Source organism: Melospiza georgiana, chromosome 1, assembly GCF_028018845.1.
Source record: "Melospiza georgiana isolate bMelGeo1 chromosome 1, bMelGeo1.pri, whole genome shotgun sequence".
In the NCBI taxonomy this organism is placed as follows: Eukaryota; Metazoa; Chordata; class Aves; order Passeriformes; family Passerellidae; genus Melospiza; species Melospiza georgiana.
This window is the reverse complement of record NC_080430.1, coordinates 8,181,428-8,206,704: the sequence shown is the minus strand read 5'-3', so window position 1 is coordinate 8,206,704 and position 25,277 is coordinate 8,181,428. Positions and strand designations below refer to the sequence as shown.

At 40.5% G+C, this 25,277-nt stretch overlaps 1 protein-coding gene across 3 annotated transcripts in view; it reads right to left on the bottom strand.

Moving 5' to 3' along the window:
- DPP6 (dipeptidyl peptidase like 6) overlaps positions 1-25,277 on the bottom strand; it is a 510,047-nt gene that overhangs the window by 74,514 nt on the left and 410,256 nt on the right. For all 3 annotated transcript variants that reach the window (XM_058041744.1, XM_058041730.1, XM_058041737.1), the window contains exon 8: positions 13,967-14,087. In XM_058041744.1, the coding sequence (XP_057897727.1) occupies positions 13,967-14,087 (121 nt within the window). The remainder of the gene's footprint in view (positions 1-13,966; positions 14,088-25,277) is intronic.

Sequence of the window (25,277 nt, the reverse complement as noted above, 5' to 3'; positions counted from 1 at the left end):
TGGGGCAGCTTTAAAAACAGGCATTTGCCTTCTGCTCACAGGGTGACCTGTGGGTTGGAAAGGTTCTTATTCCTGTGGAAATCACTAGGAATTAGCCCAGCCTTCCTGCAGAGTGACACATCTCTCCAGCTGTGCATCCCTCCTGTCCTGTGACCACAACTGAAGGGGCTCTGTGCTGAAACAGCCACATCTGGTTTTTTATACAACATTCTGCACTTTAGCTGGGTTCTAGGGACTAAGGTGAAACTCTGACTTCAGTTTTGTGTCCTAATTTCTCTCATCTCATCTAAAACCAGGTCAATAATTGTGCTTCAGTTTGCCTGCTTCTAAAAAGATGGTAATAACTCCTGTCCTACCAGGACATTATGTGCAGTTTTATTAATTGATGCTTGCAAAAGGCATTAAGATCAAGACAGAATAATTGCCTCAGTGGAGGTCATAATTAGACTTGTACCAAGAGCTACATCTGAGCATCAGCTGTGATGGTCATTTCATCTTTTTCTTGCACTTCAGCCACAAGTGTGGGGGTGCCAAGGGTGGGAGCTGCTCTTAAATACAGAAACAGCCACTGCATTTAGCATCAATTCAAGCCCTTTATGAACCCTGCATCGACCAGGGAAAGGCTCAGGCTGCAGGGAAGACAAGAAGCAGGGCTGGCAGCTGGACAGAGCTGTCTGGAGGGATCAGCAGCAATCCCTGCCTTGGCAGGGCCCAGCTCCCCTCGGCTGGGGTTCAGCTCAGGGGTCAGCACTAATCTGATCAAAAAGGGGATTGGGAAAAGCTCATCTGACTCAGGCTGTGAAATCATGCTCTTGAATCCTAATAATTTCTGCAGCAACCAGTTGTCATGCCATGAGGAATTAGGAGCTGGAGTTGAGGGGTAGGAGGAGAGCAAGGTGACGCATTTTTGTGAATCCCAAATCCTGCTGTAGGCAGAACTTCCATAAAAAATATATTTCCATATAATCTGTTCTAAAAACTACTTTATGAAACACTAAGGCTCATATTTCTAAATATTATAGAACTGGGAAGTATCCCAGATTTATCAGTAAAATTTGAAAAAATAAAAATTCATGCAGAAACGTTAAGGATGATTTCAAGAAGACATGCAACAGAATGATGGATTTTTGTACTCAAAAAAGCTTATGAATGACATCATTTTGAAGAGAGAACTTTCTTTTTCTTTCCTTTTCTGCACTCTGCTCACTTTTCCACTGAATATTTTATGCAACAGCATTTTGTATTAAAATTCAAGTCAAAACCCCCACAAACACACCACCAAAAACCCAACTGCACAGGCTAATCAAAAGCAGAAGAGGATTTAATCTCACATTGCTTCTTTCCAATCAGGATGCCATTTGCATACTATATTTTTTTTTTCTCCCCAGCAAATCATGCAGATTTCTGGCTGTTTGCAGCTCTCCTCTCGAATCCTGATGGGGAGAGGAGCTGCTCTGGCTCTCCACAGTTTTGCCACATGGTGGCAATGCAACCTCCACCTTCCTGCTCAGGAGGTGAGCTGCCTCTGATTTCCTCCTTCATTACTTCTTGTTCACTCTAATTATCATATTTGTAGGTGGCAATTACAGTCTTTCTGAGTTTCTGCTTTCTATTTCCTCAATAAATTTAATAGAGGCTTGTTGGGTTTATTTTTCAAATAAACTCTGCAACATTTCTAAGGACATTAACCCTCTAATAGAAGAGTTTTTCTTCCAGTTAATGCAATATTGCATGTTTTTCTGATCTCTAATGAAGTTTTGAGGACCACTCTGGAGCTGTTCCCTTTTGCCAACAAGCATTCATGTGCCCTTCAGCATTAACCCTTTGCTTTCAAGATAGGAGTTCTCTTTAGACTATGTTGCTTTTGTTGCCTCATTGGAATTGAGAACAGTCTCAAATTGTTTAAAAGCACCTTAAAAAGAATGAATGAAACACAAAAAAGAAAAATTAGGAATATGTACAACAACAAAACCAGTAAAAAATTCAGCCTGGAAAGGAATTACAGGTGCAGAAGAAAAGGTGATCCATGAGAAAACATGCTTTTAAAATCACTTTAGGGAGTAAACCTGTAGTCCTCATTTTAAATTACTGTGATTCTGAGAAAATGATAAAACAAGATCTATTTCTTACTAATTTTAAAATCAGTATGCATCAAAAGTCTACATCTAAACTGTAATGTAAACATTTCTGTCTGCACTTTTCAAAAGTGTGGATACTTCTCATATATAAATATAACATATAACTATACCAGGTCTCTGAAGAAAGGTTCTGTTCTCTGGTTCACAGACCAGGAACCACAGATTTAAGGCTTCATCAATGATAGCCAAGAACACAACATTAAATAAGTCAGTGAAAACACTCAAAAAATCTTGAAGCAAAACTCAGAGAGCTTTAAGGAATATGTACATTTGTTAGAGGTATCAGCTTCTGCTTAACTGTATAATTCTGATCTGGATCTAATACATGAATCAGGGCATTGTACATACTGAATGAGATTGTAATTGGGAATTTTACATCTAAATTTCTGGCAAATTTACCTGAACTATGGGAAATATTTCTCAGCTAGGAGTTTGAAATTCAAATAATGTGTCCAACAGGGTATTTGTTGTGGTCATCTCTGCTGTATAACCAATACCAGGTGAGATAGAGAGTAAAGAGTTTCTTGGTGCAGCTTATATCCATATAGCCAGTACAGCTGCAAAACCATCTAGGACACCTCACTACACCACAGGAAATTTAATAAATAAAAACACAGAGCACTTAATAGTTTGCTTTGGTACTATATGATACTTCCACTCATTAAAATCTGAAAAAACTTTAGAAGTGAAAAGACTTCCCTTCTAAATCCTCAGTTAAGGAACTTGTAAAGAAGAAGTATTTTAAATAACTATAAATAAAACACACTATTTAGCTCTTAGCAGCATTTTGTGCTCCTGTGCTGTTTGATGAGACTCAAAGCAATAGAATAAATTTTTCCAGTACGGAGCGACATGCAAGGACTTTCATGGTCTTAAAGTTTCTTAGGGTTGAGACTACAGCATAACAGCTTTTTGGAAAAATAAAATAAAATAAAATAAAATAAAATAAAATAAAATAAAATAAAATAAAATAAAATAAAATAACGTATTCTAATCACGATTTTCTGGTATGTAAACTGGCTGAGGGAAAGTTCATTCAGCACCAGAATGACACAGGCAAACACAGAAATGACCACAATCCCTTTAGAAGAAAAGAACTGGGAAGAATGGCAGCAAATCCAGCTCTACAAGGCTCATCTGTGCTGTGGAGATGGTTCTCAAAGAAACTCTGTTTTCAGTGGAAAGAGAGGAAAGCAGGCACAGAGGCTGGGCAACACGGAATTGTCGGGGCTGTTCTTGCTGGAGGCTGCAGAGCTGAGCAGACATCTCACCATGGGTTTGTTTTGGTCTTTTCCCCCCTGCAGGGTCTGGTTCTGCCTTGGTGGGCCATGAAACCTAGCTCAATATCTATCCCCCATCTCCAGACTCTGAGAAATCCTGGTGGATGTGGACAAGGGCTGCAGGGAGCCGGGGAAAGGTGCAGGTCTGAGCAGGGCCTGCTGCTGTTTGCCATGGATCTGAAGGAAAACATCTCCTACATGCCACTGCTTTGCTTGGTCTCTGCAGTCCTCATCCCAGGAGAGGACTGAAGGTTTCTGCCATCCCTCTGGAGCTGGTCCCTGCTGTCCCACACTGGCTGCTCTCCGCCTGTGTGTGCTGTTTGCAGGCACCTGGAGCCCCCAGCCTGGCACACAGCAGCCAATGCATCCCTGCCCACTTATACTTTACTGCTTAACCCATCCAAAAGCTTTAGGGTCACCTTTAAAACCTGCCATTTCCCCCTGCTTTTATAATTGCTGTAAACTCTGTGGCACAGTTTCCCCTTAGACCTGTACTTGAAGACTGGAGAGCAGCTGGTGCAGAAGCTGCACCATATGGTTGTTACTTATAGCAATGTAAACTAATTGAGTGTTGAGGGTGAAACAATCCCTGGGTGTTTTATCTTTCAGGAACTGCTGGAGTGTCAATTGATAGCCTTAAAGACCTGCTCTTCAGCTCTCCTGACACAGAGCAGAACCCAGCCAGAGTCAGCTCCTTGTCCTGGCTGGTGCCAACACTGCAGTCACCACTGGGCTGCTTTGGCAAAATCTGAGGAATTCCCTGTTGCAGACATCTTTTTATGAAAAATCCTTTCCTTAGGATTTTTCCTCCTGAGAAGCTGGGAGGCCTCAGGAACAAAATGTAAACAATGGTTATCTGCTGCTGTGGAATGCAACAGGTGCATCTGTGATTGGCCCATCTTGGATGTTTGTAATTAATGGCCAACCACAGTCCAGCTGGCTTAGACAGAGAGTCCAAGACAGCTGCCTTTGTTATCATTCCTTTCTATTCTATTCTTAGCTAGCCTTCTGATGAGAACATTTTCTTCTATTCTTTTAGTACAGTTTTAATGTAATATATACCATAAAATAATAGATCAAACCTTCTGAAACATGGAGTCAGATCCTCATCTCTTCCCTTAACCTGAGACCCCTGTGAACACGGTCACAATTCCCTGCACTGTATCACCCCCATCCCTCTTGTCTTCAAGGGCTGAGGTCCTGTGGAGAGCTGGTACTGGGAACACTGCTGGAAAACAGTCTTGTACATCCAGCAGGATCTGAGCATGTTGGGCATCATGCCTCCCGCAGCAGCAAGCACAGGCAGCACAGGAATATGGAAGGCTGTTTTTCGCATACAAAGATTTGACCTCTTGCTTATTTCACAAAGACTTAATCTCTGCTGGAGGAAACCATGGACTTGAGCTCTGTGGGGCCCTCCCAGGTGCCCAGCCAGCCCTTAGCACTGATACACCCCTTGCACTTCACATCATTACTCCTCTGCTCTTCCAGTCCCAGACCCGCTCTGACCTCTGATTGCTTCCAGATGGCATTAGGGTTTGGAGTTGTGTATTTTAAACTGCATTTCAATTTGGTTCTTTGTCTTTTCTTTTTTCCTTCAAATTAGGGAAGCTGATGTAAACAAATTATAATATGATTTTTGTCATAATTTTGGATGTTCTTTTCATTTCCCTGCTATTATACAACAATGGACAGGCCAGCTCTCTAGTGAGAATCACAAATGACAGCAGAATTTTCATCCTTTTCATTTGGCTTTCTCTCATTGGACATTCTAATTTGGACAGAGTACATTAATTTTTGATTTTTTTTATTCCTTAAGGCAGATACTCTTTATTCAGGCCAGCAGTGAGAGAGACAAATAGGAAAGTTATTTAATCAGCCTGTAGCTTTTGCACTGGCCCCTTAATTTCCACAAGCAAGGCTGTACCAAGAAAAAAACCTACAGGAAATTACCTTTTAACTCAAATTGATGGAATTACACACTAACATAAAATTTCTATGATTATCTTTCAATGTCTTTGTTCTTTCTGTAATAATTTCTTGATTGCGGCACTTTGAAAACATTAAGCTTTCTTTCTTTCTTTCTTTCTAACATGTTTTTCAAATAAAAGTTCATGGACATCCTCAGAAGAAGAAAATTACCAATTTTCCTCGGGGAAATAATGAGGCACATATAAATTTATGATAGGGAGCTCAATCCCCTACAACCATCATGTACAAGCAGTTTATGTGTATTTACCCTGTTGTATATAAAAACAGGCATTCTTTGTAATCCCAGAGCCAAAATGCCTAACTGCAAAGATATGAGAAAAAGACATCAAAACTATACACAAGATCATAAAATTGTAGTTCCAGAAGAAGCCCAAAGAAGTCTTAATCCCCTTCTTGCTCTGAAATAGGATTGATGTTTATCTCAACAACCCATGACAAAAATCTGTTTAATTCACTCTTAAAAATCCCTCAGGAGAGAGATCCCTGCAGTATCCCTGGGAAACATGCCCTAACAGCTATATTTCCACCCTATAATACTGTACATCATTTTTGTACAATTTAATTAAATTCTTTTAATCGCTTACAACATTCTACAGCCTGGAAGACTCCTACATGTGTCATAGCCCTCCAGCTCAATTCTACCAACATAGAAATGATGCATTTTTGTTTTACATGCAGTGAACATGATCACTTAAATACATTTTTTGTGTTTTATACTGTTAAAACATAGAAATTATTCTATGGAGGAAAAACATGGCTTTGAAATTTGACTGGATTTGAAAATAGTCTCTAACATGCCACTCTTTATTTTCTGGGAATAACAGTGTTTTAAGATATTTTCTCTGAAACCCTGAAAGTGGACATAAAACATGAATATTATAGCAGGACCCTCTCATTCAGCATCCTGGTGCAGATCCAGGGCATCACAATTATCTCCAGGGAGTTATTCCAGACTTCAACTTAGCGTGGCATAGGTCAAAATCTGTTCTGCAAGATCCAAAGTGCTGGTCTACTAATTAGTTATTAAAAATATCAGCATAATCAGAAAATGAGGACACAGCTCTCCAACAGGCAATTTAACCCAAGGCCACTGTAATAAAATTGGTGCAGAGAAACAGAACTTGTGTGCAAGCAGAAAACCAGAGTAGCTCTGTTATACAACTCACAATACACATTTTTTTTTTTGGGAAATATTTGACTCCAGTGATACAACACCTATTTTTTGTGATACCTATCAGGGCTTCAGGGCAAACAAGAACAACTTCACTCACTGAACGCCTTTAAAGCTGCTGGCTGTGCTGTGACATCAGGATGAACAGCTGGCTCCCTTCCACTGCCCCAAGGAGATCACTGACCACAGTAAATAATGTTCTCCTTTCCTTCCAAAAGCCATCCTGAAGCCTGAAGGATGCTGATCCAGAAATTAGAGGATGACAGGTGTTGGTTTTGGCTGGCATCCTCCTTCCAAACAACCTTCTGCAGGGAGGGAAGGTTGAGGACTGGGCTAGAGCTGGCAGGGTTTCTCACGGTGCAGTGCTGGATTTTGAAGCCAGTCCAGGTAACAGCACATTTTAAAGCATATTTTAAAGTCCAGGTAACAGCACATTTTAAAGCACATTCTAAAGTCCAGGTAACAGCACATTTCAAAGTTTTGAGGAGCTTGCTGGTTTCCAGGCAGGCATTCACAATGTGCACTGTAAATGGTTCAGTTTTTCCCTGACCTTTGCCAGCTGAGAAGGGCCAGAAGTTTATTCCTGGTGATGCAATCAGTAATGGGAGCTTCCTTGGGACAGGGGAACCTCCACCAAAGCCAGCACGTGATGGCACTTCTACAGAGCCTTTCATGACATCATCTGGTGAAATTTAAGACTCTTTTCCTCTGCTTTGACATGTATAAAGCAAAGTAATTTTGCATCTAGTTCATCTTCCTTGCAATGGAATCTTATATAGTAGAAATATCCACTTCAAACAAATGGCTGAGGTCAAGAGCTGCTCTTCATCCTTTGAATGCAACGAAACTGGGCAGGTTTTATGCACATTTGGTATAAATCCGTGTGCACATAACAGTTCATAGAAATCTAGTCACCTTAATGAGCTAAATAATGGCTAACTGAGGCTTGGATGGCTCCAAATGCTGCACAGCAGCTGCATGAACCCAATGGGCAACACTCAATGATGTCCAAATGCAAAACAGAGGAAAATTTCCTATTTTACTATGGGGACAATGCCACCAAAGCACCACTCTGCTTCTGCTACCTTGCCTGAGCAAGCACACAAATGAGGGAACAAATTCCATGCAGATTCCCCCAAAACCCCTCAAAAACACCAGCATGTACTTGAGAGCAAACTAATGGATTTTTGACTTGCATTTCTGGCACTATCTGATGTCATTTCCCAGTTCCATATGTTTTCCAAATTCCCTTTACCCCACAGCAGCTGTGTAGAACTGCAAATTTACCCATGTCCATGGAATATTTTCTTTGTGACTGAAAATAAGAAAGTTCCTAAAGTAAAATCTAGATTCTCTGTCCCAATGATTCTTCATTTCTTGTCAAAATAGAATAATTTGTAGTCCCATTAAGGCTGGTTTCTTTCACTGTCTGCAGAAATGACTTTAGTATGGCAGGAGATTTATTTATCCAGACTATCTTAAAAAATGCAGTGATGAGTCAGTCTAATTCCTCATCTCATTCTCCCCAACCAGGTTTTGGAGCTTCTAATTACTGGGAAAGGTTAGCCCTGCCTGTGAAATATGAGGATATGTCATCTCCTTCTCTGGTGGCACTAAACAGGAACTTTGGGACATACTTGCTTTCGGGCTAATTATGAATGTTCCTTTTCACATTCAGGCATAATTTGATCATCAAAGTTCCTGCTTCCTAGCAGAAGTTCAGCATTCTCATGTTATAAAATGAAAAATTGAGCCCACAGACGAATTAGGTAAGGCACTGCTTCAGCAGACTTACTGACTGCTTTCCCAGTACTAAGACCACTTCCAGAGTCTCAGAATTAATATTTCTAAATGTAAGAAATATGTCTACTTCACTTGCTAGAAATGCTATAGGCATAAAAGATACTGCTCAAAATAACTGATATTTGATTTGGCAGCTCCTGCCAGGCGCTGCACTTCCGAGACCAGTCATACATGATCTAAATTTACCCTCTGATATTTTCTGTGAGCTGCTGATTAAATTATGGAAAAGATTTTTCTTTATTACTGTGTTCTCTTTCCTCTCTTTATAAAGTGTACAAAAGAACAGAAGCAATATTAGCGTGAATCAGCCAGTGGCTTTGGATGCGGAGTTCCCATAAGCTGAGAGAGAGTTTCAGGGAAATGTATGTGAGTGGAAATTGGGAGCCTTTCCTAGATCTTGCAGCAAAAATAAAATCTGCAGTTTCATTGCCTTAATGGCGATGACATCCTGGCCTCTCCCACCAGGTGTCACTGCGAAGTCGCACAAGAGGATCTGCTGGTGATCACGCCGACAAAATGAAGATTAATAGGCCATGGGAGTCATCTCTGAATAAGAGGCTTTTCCCCCTCCTCCTCCTGGTTTCTGGCCAAAAAAGGAAACACAGCAACACCACTGTGTGGTAAGCTCAGCAAAGCAAGAGTATCAGCTTTAGAGGATGACTGTGTAAAGCTCATACTACTCAAGAGGTTTAAATGTGTGCTGTGGGAGCTGGGGCTGGGCTGCCAGGAGTGACTCCCTCTTGATGTCTGAGGAGATGTCCAGATCAGACATCCCAGCCATGGTGTCAGGACACAGTCTGGAATGGAGATTCTCAATTTGAGATGATCTTGAGATTTAGAGACTTCCAAATTTAGAGACATCCTCTGATCCTCTGACAGTGACACGAGATAAGGGAGTAACTCATATGCAATTATTACTTTTTAACTCACATGCTACTCCTACCAAAGAATCTAATACCCACAGGTGTGCCCCACAGAGCAAACTGCAAAACTGTTCCTTTGTTTTCCTAGTTTCTACTCTACTATCTGAGGACACATGCAGCAAACTCCTCATGTCACACTTTATGCATGGCATAGGACCATCTGTAGGTGAGAATCCTCCCTTCCCCTCCCAGCAGTGAGAGAAGCACACTCCACGGCGTCACATCCTTGATTTCCAAGCATGCACTCAGAGCATAACACCAGAAGTTATCCAGCTTTATCTGTGATTTGTTCAAGGAAACCATACCAGGACTTTCTAGCACTGCAGCCCAGGAGAGGTCCCCGTCCTGCTACAGGGACCCTGATTAACCATTCTGGGCTGCTCCTGGTCTAGCAGCAACATGCCAGTATAGAGGGAAGTTCTCCTGCCCCATTCCTCAAGATTCAGCATCACACAATCCCAAAATCAACAAATTTTCAAACTGCAGCACAGGGACATCTCAATCTTCTTTTGCCACTTAACAGAATCATGGAGGTGACCTCCATCAGAGTGCCCTGCTGCCGCCCCTCCTCACAACTGCTCAACAGCCTTTCCAAGTGCTTGGTAGCAAATTAAGGCACTTTAATTACACCATGACAGAATTAACTTCTCTGGAAGAGTGCTCTAAAAAAAGCATATAAATGAAATTAATTTTACCTGCAGTTCACTTTTTAAATGCATGTTATTTTTAAGATATTACTCCTTATACACAGAACATATAAATACTCTTATCTTATTGCTTTGGAAGTCCTTTTTGCTACACCAGCACTTGCTTTAAAATTATCTGTAAGACTTATCATTGCCAAAACATATTCTCAAACCAACAATGATCATACAGCAAACTGAAATAAAAACCACTCTTTGCTGCTGCTATGCATTTAAATGTGTAGCTGATTCCAGTGGCAGAACTTTAAACTCTGTTTTATAGGATATCACTCGATTTTAGTACAAGCATTTATCAGGCACAGCTCTGAAAATGTTAAGTCAGACTATGAAAACATTGTCAGTGTTTATTTTAGTAATAAACCCCATGCTTAATCTATGCTTTCATGTTACAGTAATCTATGTATCAATCTATAACCTTCCAGCTAAATGCACTAAGTAGATTAAGCTCTGATTGATTTGAAATGTTTTTCACTATATTATCAAAAGTCTACAGATCAGCATAAATACCTCGAAGAAATTTTTTCTCCTTTGGCAGATTTACAAAAGCAGAGCTTAACTTGAATTGCAATGAACTTCTGCATTTTTCCAGGGCAAAAAGCCTGTCAAATTTACTCTAGATCTGCTGTGCTTGTGGCCTCAGTAAAAACCTGTGATTAATAGTGCAGTGCATCTATTCTGTCGTGACAGGAGCGATGACATTGTGAAGAAAAGTGTCCCCCAGGGTCTGCCATGCATGTGAAGTGCCAGGAGCCACCCCAAAGGGTGGCACTGCTGGGTTGCCATCTGCAGAGCTCACTGTGCACACAGCTCTCACAAAATGAGGGGGAATTGCTGTCGGGGTGCTCTTGCTGTGTAGATAAAAGTCGCTAAAAATCATTAAAAGTCATCTTCCCCAAATAGAAAACCCTGAGGTTTATTTTCCATTCTGCACTGAGGGAAAGTGAGAAGCAGGGTGTGAGCTGTGACAGAAACCCAGTGGGCGCTGCAAGGAGGCTCTGCTGTCGCTGCCAGGGGTCACAGAACACAGCAACAAAAAGAGCATGGAAGGGAAGAGGAGTGTGCTGAACTCCCCGTGATCCTGATTCTCGCAGCTCCTCTGCAGACTGCCTGCTGGAGCTGGCTGCACAGATGGAGGGAGGGCTCTGCATATGCTCAGCACTCATCCTGGTGCTCACTGAGATGGCAGCAGTGCAAACAAACACGGGCCTGAGCATCCCACCCAGCTTGGCAGGGAGGTGGGGGAAGACAGGGCTACAAACCACAGCAGGAAAGGGTGAAAAGCAAAAGTGGTCTTGAGGTGGCACAGTTCAGTCTTTGCCAAGTTTTCAAGCATTTCCAGTCAGGTAAGTTTGGAGTTAAAATGAGGCCCAAGTTGATCCCACTGAAGAGGTGGCATCCAAGAAAAGGAAAAGCTTTGGAAAAACAAAGGTGATGGTGTGTTGTCAGAGTATCCCAGGTTAAATCTCATTGGTAGCCATAACTGGATTTTCTTAGAGCCCACTGGGGAGGTGTTTCTCATTTCTCAGTTGTTCTTATCCATTTATCTCCATGGAATATCCAGCTGCTTCTGGATCCTGCTCCATCCATCCGTGCAGGTAGGCAGCTGGTGTCTGTGCACTGCAGACCCAACAACACCATGGCCCCACAGCTGGTTCAAGCACACATCCTCAGTCCTGACACCAGTCCCGGGTTTATTTCCATGAGGAATGCACAAGTGATGACAAGAGAAGGAGCTCAGCTCACACAGGATTTGATTTTGGATTCCCATTAGTTGGGAACGTTTAAATCGGGTTTTCCTGTGGGACCTTCTACACATTGCTTGTGAAAAAAGACAGTTATTTAGTTCAATATAAACTGTATTAGCAAACAAATTGACATTTCCAAATCCTAATTTCTTTCAAACATAACCCCAGAGAACAACAGGTCCAATGGTCCTAATCTGCCTTGTGCCTCACAGGTTACAGAACCTGGCTTGGCATAAGCAGACTGCACTCGATCAGACATTCATTTCTTACCCAAGCACATTAACATAAAGTTAACAAGCAAATTCATTATAGAGGGCAAACCTGAAAGTCAATGTCAGTCAAGAAATTGCCTGAGCAATCCTGTAATTGAATAAAAACAGGTGTCAGCAAAACAAGTGTCATCCTGGGCTTGCTGATGTGCTCTGGGTTCATGGGCTTGACAAACCCCTCTCAGTGTGGGGCTGTGTGTGAGACTCTGCAAGGAGACCTCATGTACTAAATGATGTTTATCAGACAAATATGGGTAGTAGGAGTAGGCACATTTGACCTCCAGGGTCAAACAGACTGCCCACAACTTCACCAGCAAATTAATAAAGTGAAGGAAAATTAGCATTTTGTAAATTCTTAGCCACTTCTCTGGTTACAAAGTGCTTTCACAGCACAAGGAGGACACTTGCAAATATGCTGTATTGCAGTAGAAGCACATATTTAAATATAAAAAATAATAAAAACCTATCAGATTTTTTCCACTGATGTGTTTGATGAGTTTTTACACTGATTTATGGGATCAGCATCTTTAGGAGGGGCAAACAAACTCATTCATTTTAATTCCCTCATTTCTGGGTCTAAGGACCGTGGTCTAGCTGTGATACAGACCAATGTAAGTAGTGATTCCTATTTTTTCATCAATTAACTGTTAATGGCATTTTGTAACCTATTCTGTTCCATTAAGCCTCAAGAGAACTGGGAGCAGCCAACAGGACACAGTCCATAGATGTATCTGGAATTTCTCTCTGTAGAAGTAAGAAAACCTTGGGATTATGCTGGGACCTGTAGGAGAAAGGGTGACTTTAGAGGGAAGCTGAGTGAGAGGAAAGAGACACTGCCAGGTCCAAAAGCCAGGACCCCTGTGAAAAGGAACTGCTGGCAGCAGCTTAGTCAGCAGCAGAGAGAGATGCATGATATGTACCTGTTATACATATAGATATAGACAAATAGATACAGATATAGATGATATAGATAAAAATATATAGATAAATAGACAAAGATATACACATGGAAATATAGATATATAGATAAATAGACAAAGATATACATACAGATATATAGATATAGATATAGATATAGATATAGATATAGATATAGATATAGATATAGATAAAGACATATAGATAAAGATAAATAGACACAGATATAGATACAGATATATAGATATAGATATATAGACATATAGATATAGATATAGATATTCATATACATATAGATATACATATATGTGTGTGTGTGTGTTTTAAATTTTTATTCTGATATATTACTTTAAAAGCCTACAACAACACCCAAAAGAACTGGGTGTGGTGAGGATCCTCTCCCAAGCTAATAAGCAGCTGAGATCACTTTTCAAGCAGCTGCTCACACACACCAAAATGGCCATTTGCCAACTAAAAGGATCAAAGAGAACAGTGCTTCAGAGATGACCCTCCACCCTGTCAGGCCCATTTTCACTGGAAAGAAGCCAATTACTGGGGTCTGCTTTTAGAAATTTTTTTAGGTGGCAAGATGTGGGCAGTTTCCAAGGCCCACCTAGTTCTGTGTAAAACAGCTAATCAAGTAAAATTGTTTTCTCACTTTCTCTTTTAAGATAGAACCCTTTTCCCTCCCCATTTCTGTCCTTTTTTGTGATTTGAAAACTGCCACGTCCATGAGTGATTGCAGTTGCCATTAAATAATGAAGCAGTTCTGTTCATTAAAGCCCAGTGATTTATTAATTTTGGACTAAGGGAAAGAAAACAGCCTGAAAACAGAATTCTTACACCATTTCACATTATTTCCACTCCAGCACATCAGGCAACTCTTAGAACAGCAGGTTTTCAGCTCTGTGGTCCTCCAGTGCCCAGAAATGCAATGCTGGATGTCTAATTCCAGCAAGGTCTGTTATTATAGAGTGTGACTTAAACTCATTACTAACTGCTGGCCTAAATGTTGTGTCCTACCTTCATAGAGCCAGTCGCTGAGCCCATTGAAAATAACACCTTCCTTTCCTGTGGAGACCACTCGGATGGCTTGTTTCCCCACATGGGCACAGTAATAGATGTTATTCTCAAAGATAAATATCTGATTTGAAGGGAAAAAAAGAAGAAAAAGAGAACAGCATTAAGCAGTGGCTCCAGCATAAAATCTTGCATTTTGCTTTTACAATAATTCTCAGTACAAAATCACATATCACAGTTTTATGGCGTCTTTTGTCCAAAAAAAAGGATTTCCGCAGCTTGCTTGCAGTGCCATCAGCTAATAGAAAGATGCTAATTTACAACAAACTGAAGCCTTGGTGCTTTGATATAAGCTTTCTTTCTCTCACTCCTGTCTTCATTTCAGAAACTGAACAGTTCAGTCAGAGAGCATGAGATGAAGAGTTCCATTGCTCAGGTTTTGAGAGTTGTTAGAGCTATTGCTGTGAAATGTTCCTGTGAATCAGGCTCTTTATTCATGTGTTTAAATGCTGACCAGGAAGTAAAGATTTAGCCAGCCAATAATAAAAATATTGTTTCATGGCATCTGTCTTTATCGTGTGGTTAAATTGTTCTGTGTTTCTCTGTCACTGATAGAAAAATTCCTGTCCCCTCACCCCAAAGTGAACCACACCAGGTTCTAAGTAAAGTCACAGAATCACAGAATCACTTGGTTGTAAAACACCCTTAAAGTCTTTAAGGTCCCTTCTAACCCAACCCAACCCATTCTCTGATTCTAGGATCACTGAGTCCAAACATTAACCCAGCACTGCCAAGGCCATCACCAGAGCACGTCCCCCAGTGCCACATCTACACATCTTTTAAATACCCCCAGCGATGGTGACTTCAGCATTGCCATGGGCAGCCTGTTCCCATGCTTGGCAACCCCTTCTGTGAAGGAGTTGCTCTTGGAATCCAATTGAAACCTCCCTGGCACAACTTGAAGGCATTTCCTCTTGTTTTACCAGTTACTCCTTGGGAAAAGACTGATCCCCCCTTGCTACACCCTCCTTTCAGGTAATTGTGGAGAGTGATGAAGTCCCCCAATGCCTCAGGTTTTAGCTTTTTTATTTTTAGATTCTGTACTGCTTTAGTTTGTAGTTCTAAGCTTCATATTAGGGGTAGTAAGCTCTCTTTACAGAGTAGAGAGACAAAACAATTCCTTCTCTAGCTGGGGACCAAAGACAAATGATCCAAATTTCAGGCCCAAGAGCACAATGAAGAGAGAAAAACAAGAAGGATGGAACTTCATAAGCTAAAGCTGTAATTGGACAATCAACTCCAATATGCAAATGGACCAGAACTTATAAAAGTGAGAGACCCATGACCATTTTGTGACCATTTTGGTTCATCTTGGGTGTAGCCCTGGCTGGGCTCTTGTGCTGCCCAAGGTGTCTCTATTGAAACCTCCTAATAAATTCCTGCTTTATTCTTTAACTCCATCTGTTCTAGTCTGTGTTCTAGGTCAGCCTTTACAAGGCATCCACTCTCCTGAGCCTCTTTTCCTCCAGGCTAAACAATCCCAGCTCCTTCGGCCACTCTTCCAAGTTTGGAGCTCCAGACCCTTTCCCAGCTCCATTGCCCTTCTCTGGACAGGATCCAGCACCTCAAAGTCTTTCTTGTTGTGAGGGAGCTGAGCACAGGGTTTGGGGTGCAGCCTCACCAGTGCCTGGGACAGGGGGACAATCACTCCCTGGTCCTGCTGGCCACACCATTTCTGATCCAGGCCAGGATGCCTTTGGCTTTCTTGGCCACCTGGGCACACCTGGCTCATGTTCAGCTGCTGTCAACCAACCAGCACCCCCAGGTCCTTTCCCCAGGGCCACTTTCCAGCCACTCTGTCCCCAGCCTGTAGCACTGTCTGGGGTTGTTGTGACCCAAATTCAGCACTTGTTGAACCTCTCACCATTAGCTCTTTTTGTAGGCATTTTTTTGTAGGCTCTTTTTGCATCACATCTGCTGACCTCCAGTGACCTGGGTCCTCCCCAGTTAGCCAGGGCTGCTGGTAAACGATGGGGCAGTGCTCAGTGAGCACTTTGCCAGCTCCCACAGCTCCCTTGGATGGATCCCATGCAGTCCCATGGACTGTGTGTGTCTGAGAGCTGTGGCAGGTCACTGACCCTTTCACCTCATGGGACCTTAATTCTGCTCCCCATCCCTGTCTTTAACACATTTCTAAACATTTCAACATTTCTAAACTCTATTAAAACTGAAAAAAATGTTATCAGTAAGCTATTTAGACTGAAATGCAAACTGTTAACATAATTTAGTAGACATTTATAGATGGGTTTTTCTACACTTGAAGATGCTGGAATAAATGTTATGTATTTTTACCATGATACTAGAAAGCAGCTTCTCACATTATGAAAAGGCAGAATTGGGAAAATTATTTGCTTTCATCTTCTGTTTCACATCCTATTATGGTATATGTTTCACCCAAAGATGAGCTGGAAAGATTCCAGAAGAAAGTATAGATCTTAATTTAATTTTGGCAGGAGTTATAGCAGGTTTGCCTAAAGGTAAAAATTATTACTGAAACTGTAGCTTGCTCTACTTCCTTTTAAGCTAGGAAGAGCTGCATTCAATGAATAGATTTGAAAAGTAAAAAATACATTGTGAAAGATATTACATTCTTCCCTACCCCGAATTTTAGTAAACAGAGCAGCCAGATAAGGTATTCCAAGTAAAGAATTTTATGTATTAGCTAATCTGCATATGGGGAGGTTGTTGAAGTTTAAATGTGCATAAAAATTGTGAAGACTAAGCAGAATAAGATACTCAGAGTTCAAATAAATCAAAATCTCTGTGTCTGAGTACTAAATGTGCTAAGGGGTGCTTGGGTAAGAGCTCTTCTATGACAGGCACACAATCAATTGGATTTATTCAAGTGATGCAACCCTTCCCTTGCCCACGTTCTTCCAGCAAAATAAGGTTTGCAATATTTTGTGCTATATTCAATGTTTTATGAGTTTACAGGAAAAATAAAGAAGGTGGATTGACAACCTGCTCCCACCCTTCCCTTTTTAAATTATTGCAATGTTTCCATCTTCACTGTTTGATCTTTCAAAGCTTCATTGCACTCATCAGGCTGTGTGAGGTATCTGGTGCTGCAGTGGAGAAATAATATAGTGCTCTGACTTCAAACTGCCTCCCATATAACTCAGAGCCAAACTGCAGCACCTCATGGAGATTTGAAAATTATCCTCCTAACTACAGTGCCTTGTACCCTAAAAACGTCAACCATAATCAAGATAAAAGATAACTGAAGCAGCACAAGGAAGATTTCTGTGTAATGTATCTTATAAATTAAGAAAAAGCTTTTGGACTTCTCTTATTCATCAAGAGAGAAATGTCTTTGGATTACCTCACATCCCATGTTAGAAACAGATTTGAAGTTATTGTGAAATACCTGTGTAACAATTTTTACTGTTTTGGTTTCCTGGCATCAAAGCAGTGCTTTCTATCAAATGATCAATCCTGTCAGCTAATTAGGGGATAAGAAATTTCAGTACAGAAAAATAGTAAAATATGTTCAGACATCACTTTTACATTACTTCACGTCAGCTTTGCATAGCACTCCTAGACAAATTTAAAATGATGACAGAAGGGATCAAGTTCAGTTTTATGCCTCTCTGTACAGGAGAGAAAGAGCAGAGCCCAAATTTCTGGTATCTTCTCTTTTGCTGTGCATATTTGAGCAAGACTTTAACCCAGACACTCTTGCAGCACATGTGCCTTAAAATCCAACACTGAACACAACTGCTGGCATGGAAAACCAAGCTGTGCTAAGCCAGGAGAACCCTGTGCTCAATACCATGTCCCTTTTCATCATGACACATTCAACACAGATGAAAGAGAAGATATTCTGAAAGAAGTAAGAAGAATGGAAACATCCATTCATAGACTGAAGAAACAGAAATTGCTAACTCTACAGAACAAAAACAGAAGATGTAAGTTTTACAAGATCATGGTCAGACACAGAATAAATGAAAAAATCTATTTTTACCATTTTATTTCTCAAAAACAACAGGCAAACCAATGAAACCTAGAATATTTTTCCTAATGAAATCAGAATTAACACATGAAACTTCTCACCACTGGATCTAGCAGAAGACCTCTCTTTCTGCTGGATGTTTTAACAAATGCTCCCAAGATTCAACACTTAACAAAAATAACTGCAACATCTGAGGAGATTCAGATAAAGTTTGGGGTTTTTCAAATGCATTCATTTAATCCCAGGATAATAAAAATCAATGGATTTTGCTTTATGTGGCTCAGTTTGTGACTTTGAGCTGTAACCCCTTTATCCTCAGGTATCAGCACACCACTAACTCCTGTGATCTGGGAAGAAATCTCTGTCTGTATGCAAATGGTGTTAGAATTGAAAACCCCAAACTATTAGACATCCTTGCACCACACAATTAAAATTGGAGAAAAAAAAAAAAAAAAAAAAAGAGGGTGATTGGACCCTCTTCCACAAGCCTGAGACAGGAAGAAAAGTCAAAGCTTAAGTATCCAGTAAGATAAATTTATACAGTAGGGTAAATATTTGATCTAACAACAAATTAAACTTAAGTCACTTCAAACATGCAAGAGCCTTAATGACACTGACTGATTCAAGGATTTATTTAAAATGCTTTTGCGCCTGCTTAAGGGCTTCTAAAATAATGCTCTCCACCAAACTGACCCAGAGTGGTATTCAGAAATTATGCTGCATTAATCAAAATATTGGTACTTTTAAATGGATTCATTTATGGATTTTTTTAAAAGAATATAATGAAAATCATCTCCTTAAGATTTAAAAAGTCACAGTGACCAACTATTTTGAGTAGGTGAACACCTCCTTTTACAGCTGGTCTGCCTACCTTCCATCCAGCCAAAGAGGTGTGTGAAATTCCCACTTCTCAATAGATCAAAAGATAAGAAATTCATGTGCACTAATCTGCATTTTTAGTGCTCCTATTTATTTACCAGCTGTAGAGTGGCATTCTAACTTTATGTTCTCTTTACCTCACAATTCCTAATGCATAACTTGTCAACTGCATGAGCTGCATCACTCAAATTTCTCATAAAGATAATGCCTGGATGCTTATTACTGCAAGTTATTAGCACATTGAGAAGTGCAAATGTTTCCCACACCTTCACACAGTGCAAGGTGAGCCCACAGGATTTACCTGTGAGAGAAGAGATGACATGGAAAGGTTGGCACTCTGACATGGAGAGTCTGATCAACGAGAACTGGTTTTCATGTACAGGGACACAAATCTTTCCTTGGCACCGTGTGCTGGGTTTGGCTGGGGCAGAGTTAATTTTCTTCCCAGTGGCTGTGTTTTGGATTTGTGCTGAGCACACTGTTGATAATGCAGAGATATTTTTATTATTGCTGAGCAGGGCTTACACAGAATTTTCCGCTTTTTGCGCTGCCACGCTGTCGAGGATGCTGGGGGTGCCTGGGATGATGGGAGGGGACACAGCCAGGACAGGGGACCCAAACTGCCCCAAGGGCTGTCCCAGACCACACAGCATCACGATGAGTATTTAAAATCATCATGATGCTGACTCCTAAAGTCAGCATGATGACTTTAAGAGAAGGAAGGAGAAGGAAGAGGGGAACTTCTGCAGGGATGGTGTTTGTCATCCCAAGTCACTGATAGATGTGATGGTGCCCTGCTCTTCTGCAGGTGGCTGAACACCTGCCCAGCCATGGGAAACAGGGAATTAATTCCTGTTTTGCTTTGTTTGTGTGCACAACTTTTGCTTTCCCTGTTAAACTGCATTTATCTCCACTCACGAGTGCTCTGGGTTTTACTCTTCTGGTTCTCTCCCTGATCCCACTGGAGCAATCAGCTGTGTGGGGCTTGGCTGCTGGCTGGGGTTAAGCCACAGAACCCTGCTTTAAATTCAAAATCAGTTCAATCTTCCTTTGAGGCTTAAAAAGACCAGGCACAAAAAGGAAGACACAGTGAGTGGGGAAATAGAACTACAAATAAACACACTATCCTCTCCTCATCCAACATGATGTATTTCATTGTTTCTTTATTTTTTCTCTTTCTGCTCTTTTGTTGGAAAACCAGTTTACCTGAGAGCACATTCTGAATAATAAAAAAAGAAACAGAATAATTTTAAACTTTTTTGCACCTCTCAGAAACACTTGTATTTACTTTGAAGAATCAATAAACAAAAAAAAATTATGAAAAAAATAAAGACCTGCTACTGGTTAAAGACGAGCCCATCAGGGGCACTGCTAGTGCATCTGTGAAAATGTATTTATAAAAGGGTGAAAATGCTGAGTTTGTATGTATATGAGAGGAGTGATGAACTGTGAGAGAAACACAGACACCACAAACACCAAGGTCACCAGTAGATGGGGAAGGGTAGGAAGAAAAGCTGTGGTTATTTTTATTTTATTTCTCACTCTCACAATTCTGTTACAATTAATAGCAAATTATCAAACTGATTTCCCCAAATGGAGTCTGTTCTGCCCCGATGGCAACTGGCAGGTGATTCCCCTGTCCTTATCTTCACCCATGAGATTTTCATAGAATTTTCTCCCCCAGGCCCACTGGGGAAGGGGAGTGATAGAGCAGCATGGAGGGCAACCCACCATAATAATCCCACAAGGGGATTTAAAGATTTTCTTTAATCAAGGACTTTTAAAAAAACTTTTTATCATAAGGCACTGCCTTAGAACAGTCTGACTCCTGTCCATTTTTTTTTTTTTTTTTGGTTCAGTGACAGGAATGTTTTGTGCTGAACTGTATATTAACTGTCTACATATTTATATGGTGTTATTCATCACATTGATCAGAATGCCTCTGGAAAATACACAGATTTATCTTACCAATATGTTCAGGAAGTGGAAAAGTATTATGTCTTTATTTATATGCTAAGTAGCTGGCTGAGGTCTGTAACAGAGCCACAGCTTGTAAATGTGGTTTGAAAATGTCAGACCATGGACACGAGTAGCTTTGATTGTGATCAAACCCTTCCTGGAAATACACAAACAGAAAGACCTTCCCTCTACACCATTTCCAGTGCTCTCTAATTCCATCCAAATATTTTGGAGATATCCCCTCCAAAATTAGTGTTGTTTTTATGCTGCCATGTGAAACCTGGAAGCTGAGGACAGTGGGAATGAAAAACTGCAAAGAGAGAGATTCCCTGCTGTTTTTTTGAGTTAAATCCTGTCTGTGCCACCCAGAATCAGCCTGGGCCTGTCCTCATCCATGCAGCATCTTGAAGCAGAAACAATAATTGTGTTTTCATTTTGTGATCCCAAGGAAGTGTGACAAGCATTGTACCAGAAAGGTCTTGGCATTTTGCAGTTCCTGCCCTTACATCAACTTCAGCAGAAAAAATGTGTGATCAATTCAAAATCAGTTCTAAAGCTTGTTGCTGATTGATTATGCATTATTTAATTAATACTCTGCCAATTTCTTCTTTTGAGCCTCATAAAATGCAAACTTTGATGTTCAAATAGCTGTCATTAATGTATTCTGTCATTAGTGTTTTTCCTAATGCATATGATGTGATTACACCAGCTCTTATCAGTTCTTCAAAAAGGGGAATAAAACCATAAACTGCTCCTCACCAGTGAGCTTGCATAATAAGATCTAGTATTTTAATTAGGTTTTTCTTCTTGCCATTTAAAAATAGCTTGATAGCAGGTGATAAAAAAGATACAAGACAAAAAACTTCAAAATATTTTCATTCTCTCCTTCAATTGGTTCATGTTCATAACTTAGGAAAGAGACAGAATACAATTGTGATAGAGGAATGAGATAAAGAATTTTAAATCAACTTTTTTTCTTCATAAAATGAAAATGTTATTATTAAGACCAGTGATTACACAATTAAACTCTTCCACACAATCAGAACATTGCAAAGAATCACATCTTAATAAATAATTGACAGAAAAGGCTACAGTCACAGTTTTTCATACCAGACCATTTGTCTGTTTTAAGTCAAAGTAAGAAGCTAACTCCTTAAGACACCAGGGATTTAGAAGACATTGCAATTTCTGAAGGTATGCCACAAAGAGATAAAGCCCAGTTTAATTCAAATTTACCTGGCCCAGATATAGGAAAAGGTAATGTTTACATCACAGGGAATTTTAAACCTGTTTAAAATAATTCTGCAGGGAAGATTTCAGGACAGAGATGGTGAAAAAACCCAGGGGACCACTGCAGGCAGAGAATACAGAAGTGAAGATTGATGCATATAAGAATCATATTGATCCATGAACACATCAAAACCAATATTCATGACTCATCACTGGGGATGAAAGACTTGAAAACATCTGATTCCAGTGGTATAAGAGCTTGGCTGCACAGAAATCAGTGCAGTGAAAAGAAATGCAGCTGTTTGTGCAAGGAAAACCAACAGGACCAATGCAAAAGTCAAACAAAAATTCTCCTGCCTTCAGTGGCCTTGATTGCATATTTGGGAAAAGAGTCATTTGCAGAAGAGTCACCACAGTAAATCATGCTGATTTTAGCCACATAGGTTGGAAACTGCCAATATATCTTGCAAAATAAACATTAAGAACTTAATTTTGCTTTTGTTATGTGCGATCAACAAAGCAACCGAAACAGCAGAGAGAATGGAAAAAACATTCCTTCATACGTTCAAATAAAGAAACATTTCCTGTCTCCGTGGACAGTGTCCAGAGCTCCAGGGCAGAGTCTGAAGGGTTGCCCAGGGGGGATGTGGCTCTCCAGGCCTGGAGGTGACTCCTGTTGGGGCTGGGGTCAGTGATCTCCTTGTGGCACCTGGGTATGGGTGGAGGAGGGAAAGGAGCAGTGGGAACACCTGATCCCGGCTTTCTGCTCAGGAGGAAGGAGATGTGCCCTTCTCCATGTAAATGGTAGAAGGCCCACATTTAAATACCCTCATCCTCATGGGGAACCTTAACCTTTATCTCCTGCGGGGTCAAAACCACAAGCACAATAACCCAGAGGTCTGTGGAGGGCGCTTGTCCTGACACAGGTGATGAAGAAGCTGGTGGAGATGCTCTGCTGGACCTCACACTTTCAAACCTGAGAAATTTCAGGGCAAGGTGAAAGCTGGGAGTAGCTGATGCTGCACACACCGTGAGATGGTGAAATTCAGGATCACAAGAGGAAATATGGCAGAAAAAAGAATAAAGCCCTGGAATTTAGGAGAGCAGATTTTGGCCTACTCAGAAACTTGCTTGGAAGTATCCCCCTTGCAGTGTCTCTGAGGAAATCAGTAGAGTTTTTATGATCTTGTGGGTTTAAATACCTTTGGACAATCCAAAATTGTCAAAACTAATGCTTGAGATAAAGTCCCAAATAATAGACTATAGAAGTAATGGCATATTTCTATGATATGGAGACATATTCCCAAAATTTTTCCTTTTAAACTGGGTACAGAAGATTTCTTTCCCCTCTTGATTCTCTCAGTTTAAGTTGTTCAGTGCATTAATATTCTTCTCTGTTTTTTACAAGTTTTTAAATATTTTTGACATTGCATTGTTACAGATGCTGTGCATTTCAATTTGTATTCTGTGAGCAGGACAGACCACAACATGCATGGATTCTAATCACACCTAGAATTTGCCAAAGTACAGGTAAATAAACAGTTATCACATTTCTGGAGATTTAAAAATGTATGTTTCAAGAAAAATCTGCTGTCCTATTTTCTGTTCTTCAGGGAAGAAAGGAGGGTTTGCTTCACCTCAACAAAGAGAAAGAGCCATGTCTGCTTGTATTTCATTGCCCTGTATTCTAATGGGGTTATTTTAATTTATAACTGCCTTGTTATATAAAAGAATGTAATAGTAAATGTACCATTTAGTATGGAACTCTGCTTCTGCTTTAAAGTTCTGCTTGATGGATTATCGTGTATTCCATAACCTAATATCTCTGATGGTTATGTAGGGCATGACTATAAATTAGATTATTTAATGTGAGATGATACAGTGTTCCATTTAAAATACTTTATTGTGTTATAGAGAGAACACCTGACTAAGAGCAGCACAAAGATTATTTGTGTCAGCACAAAGAAACTGGCAATTGGGATTTAGGATTCCTCCAGGTGCACATCTGACCTTGGGCAGTGAGCTGGCCACTGCAATATTCCTCTTTAATTAGAAGCTTGGTTGTAGAAACACTCAACACCTATTCCAGCAGGTGGGGAGGAGAGCTAACAGAATTTTCCATGAAGTTTCCTCATCTCTCTGGGAAATGGCAGCTCCTGGGGAAGGAGAGAGCAGCACCACAAGCCAAGCTGGGACCCTCCTTGGGTGGCACTGCCCAGTCCTGCCTGTGGCATCCCAATGTCTGTAACTTCCCCACACTCTCAGCAATAATTGCTGCTGTCTAAAAGATAAGGTCAATATTTTCATGGCAGCTATCTAAAAGAAAAGGTCAATATTTTCACTGCACTTTTCAAGAACAACACTTTTCCTAAGCGCATATTCCAAAGGACATCCTCCACCTACCAATGATTTGTAAGATGTCAGGAAACACTTGTGCACAGACAGGAATATATTTTTGGCAGTCAGATCTCTGGAATGAAAACTGCCCCTAATAAAAAAGAGTGGTTCAATATCCATTAATCTCAATTGAAATTCAAGAAATTTCTGTAAAGGGAGGGAATAAGTTCCAGTGGTACTGAGCCAATACTGGAGTGTTTTCCTGCTAGGAATATTGCACAGAAGCAGGTGAGGAAATGTGGTAACATATAAAGGAAGAGAACTCAGTACTTTCCTTGTAAAGGAACAGGATGGTGAGTTCCTCTAAGCTAGCAAATCCATGGATATTTGCATTTCTTGCGAGAACACACTCAGTTTCCTTAATGCAGATTGAATGTCAGTGACATTTAATGCATCAATTCTGTAAGTCGATTTAAAAGTAGGAATCTATTGCTGTAACTTCACCAGAAAACAGAGTGACATATAAAAAAATCAAACTTCACCAGAAAACAAAATGACATATAAGAAATCCCAGAGGAAGCCTGTGGCAGTGTCTCACCCCCAGGGGAAATGCCTGCATCATCCTATATGTCATATTTGGGTGTAAGGGCAATTACTTTCTGATTTATTGGTGAAATTCTATGGCAAATAGCAAATTTCATTTTGTCCTCTGAAATATTTCACGGCCACAAAAAGAGCAACATCCTATTTTAAATAAATTACCTGAATATTCCTTCAGTAACATTTTATTGCAGCACCTGCAGTTAGTCTAAATATCCTGCTCTTTTGCCACCTGATGAAGATGCAGCACCAAGATGCTGGGAGGAGAAGAGATGTGACAATTTCTCAGCAAAGAAC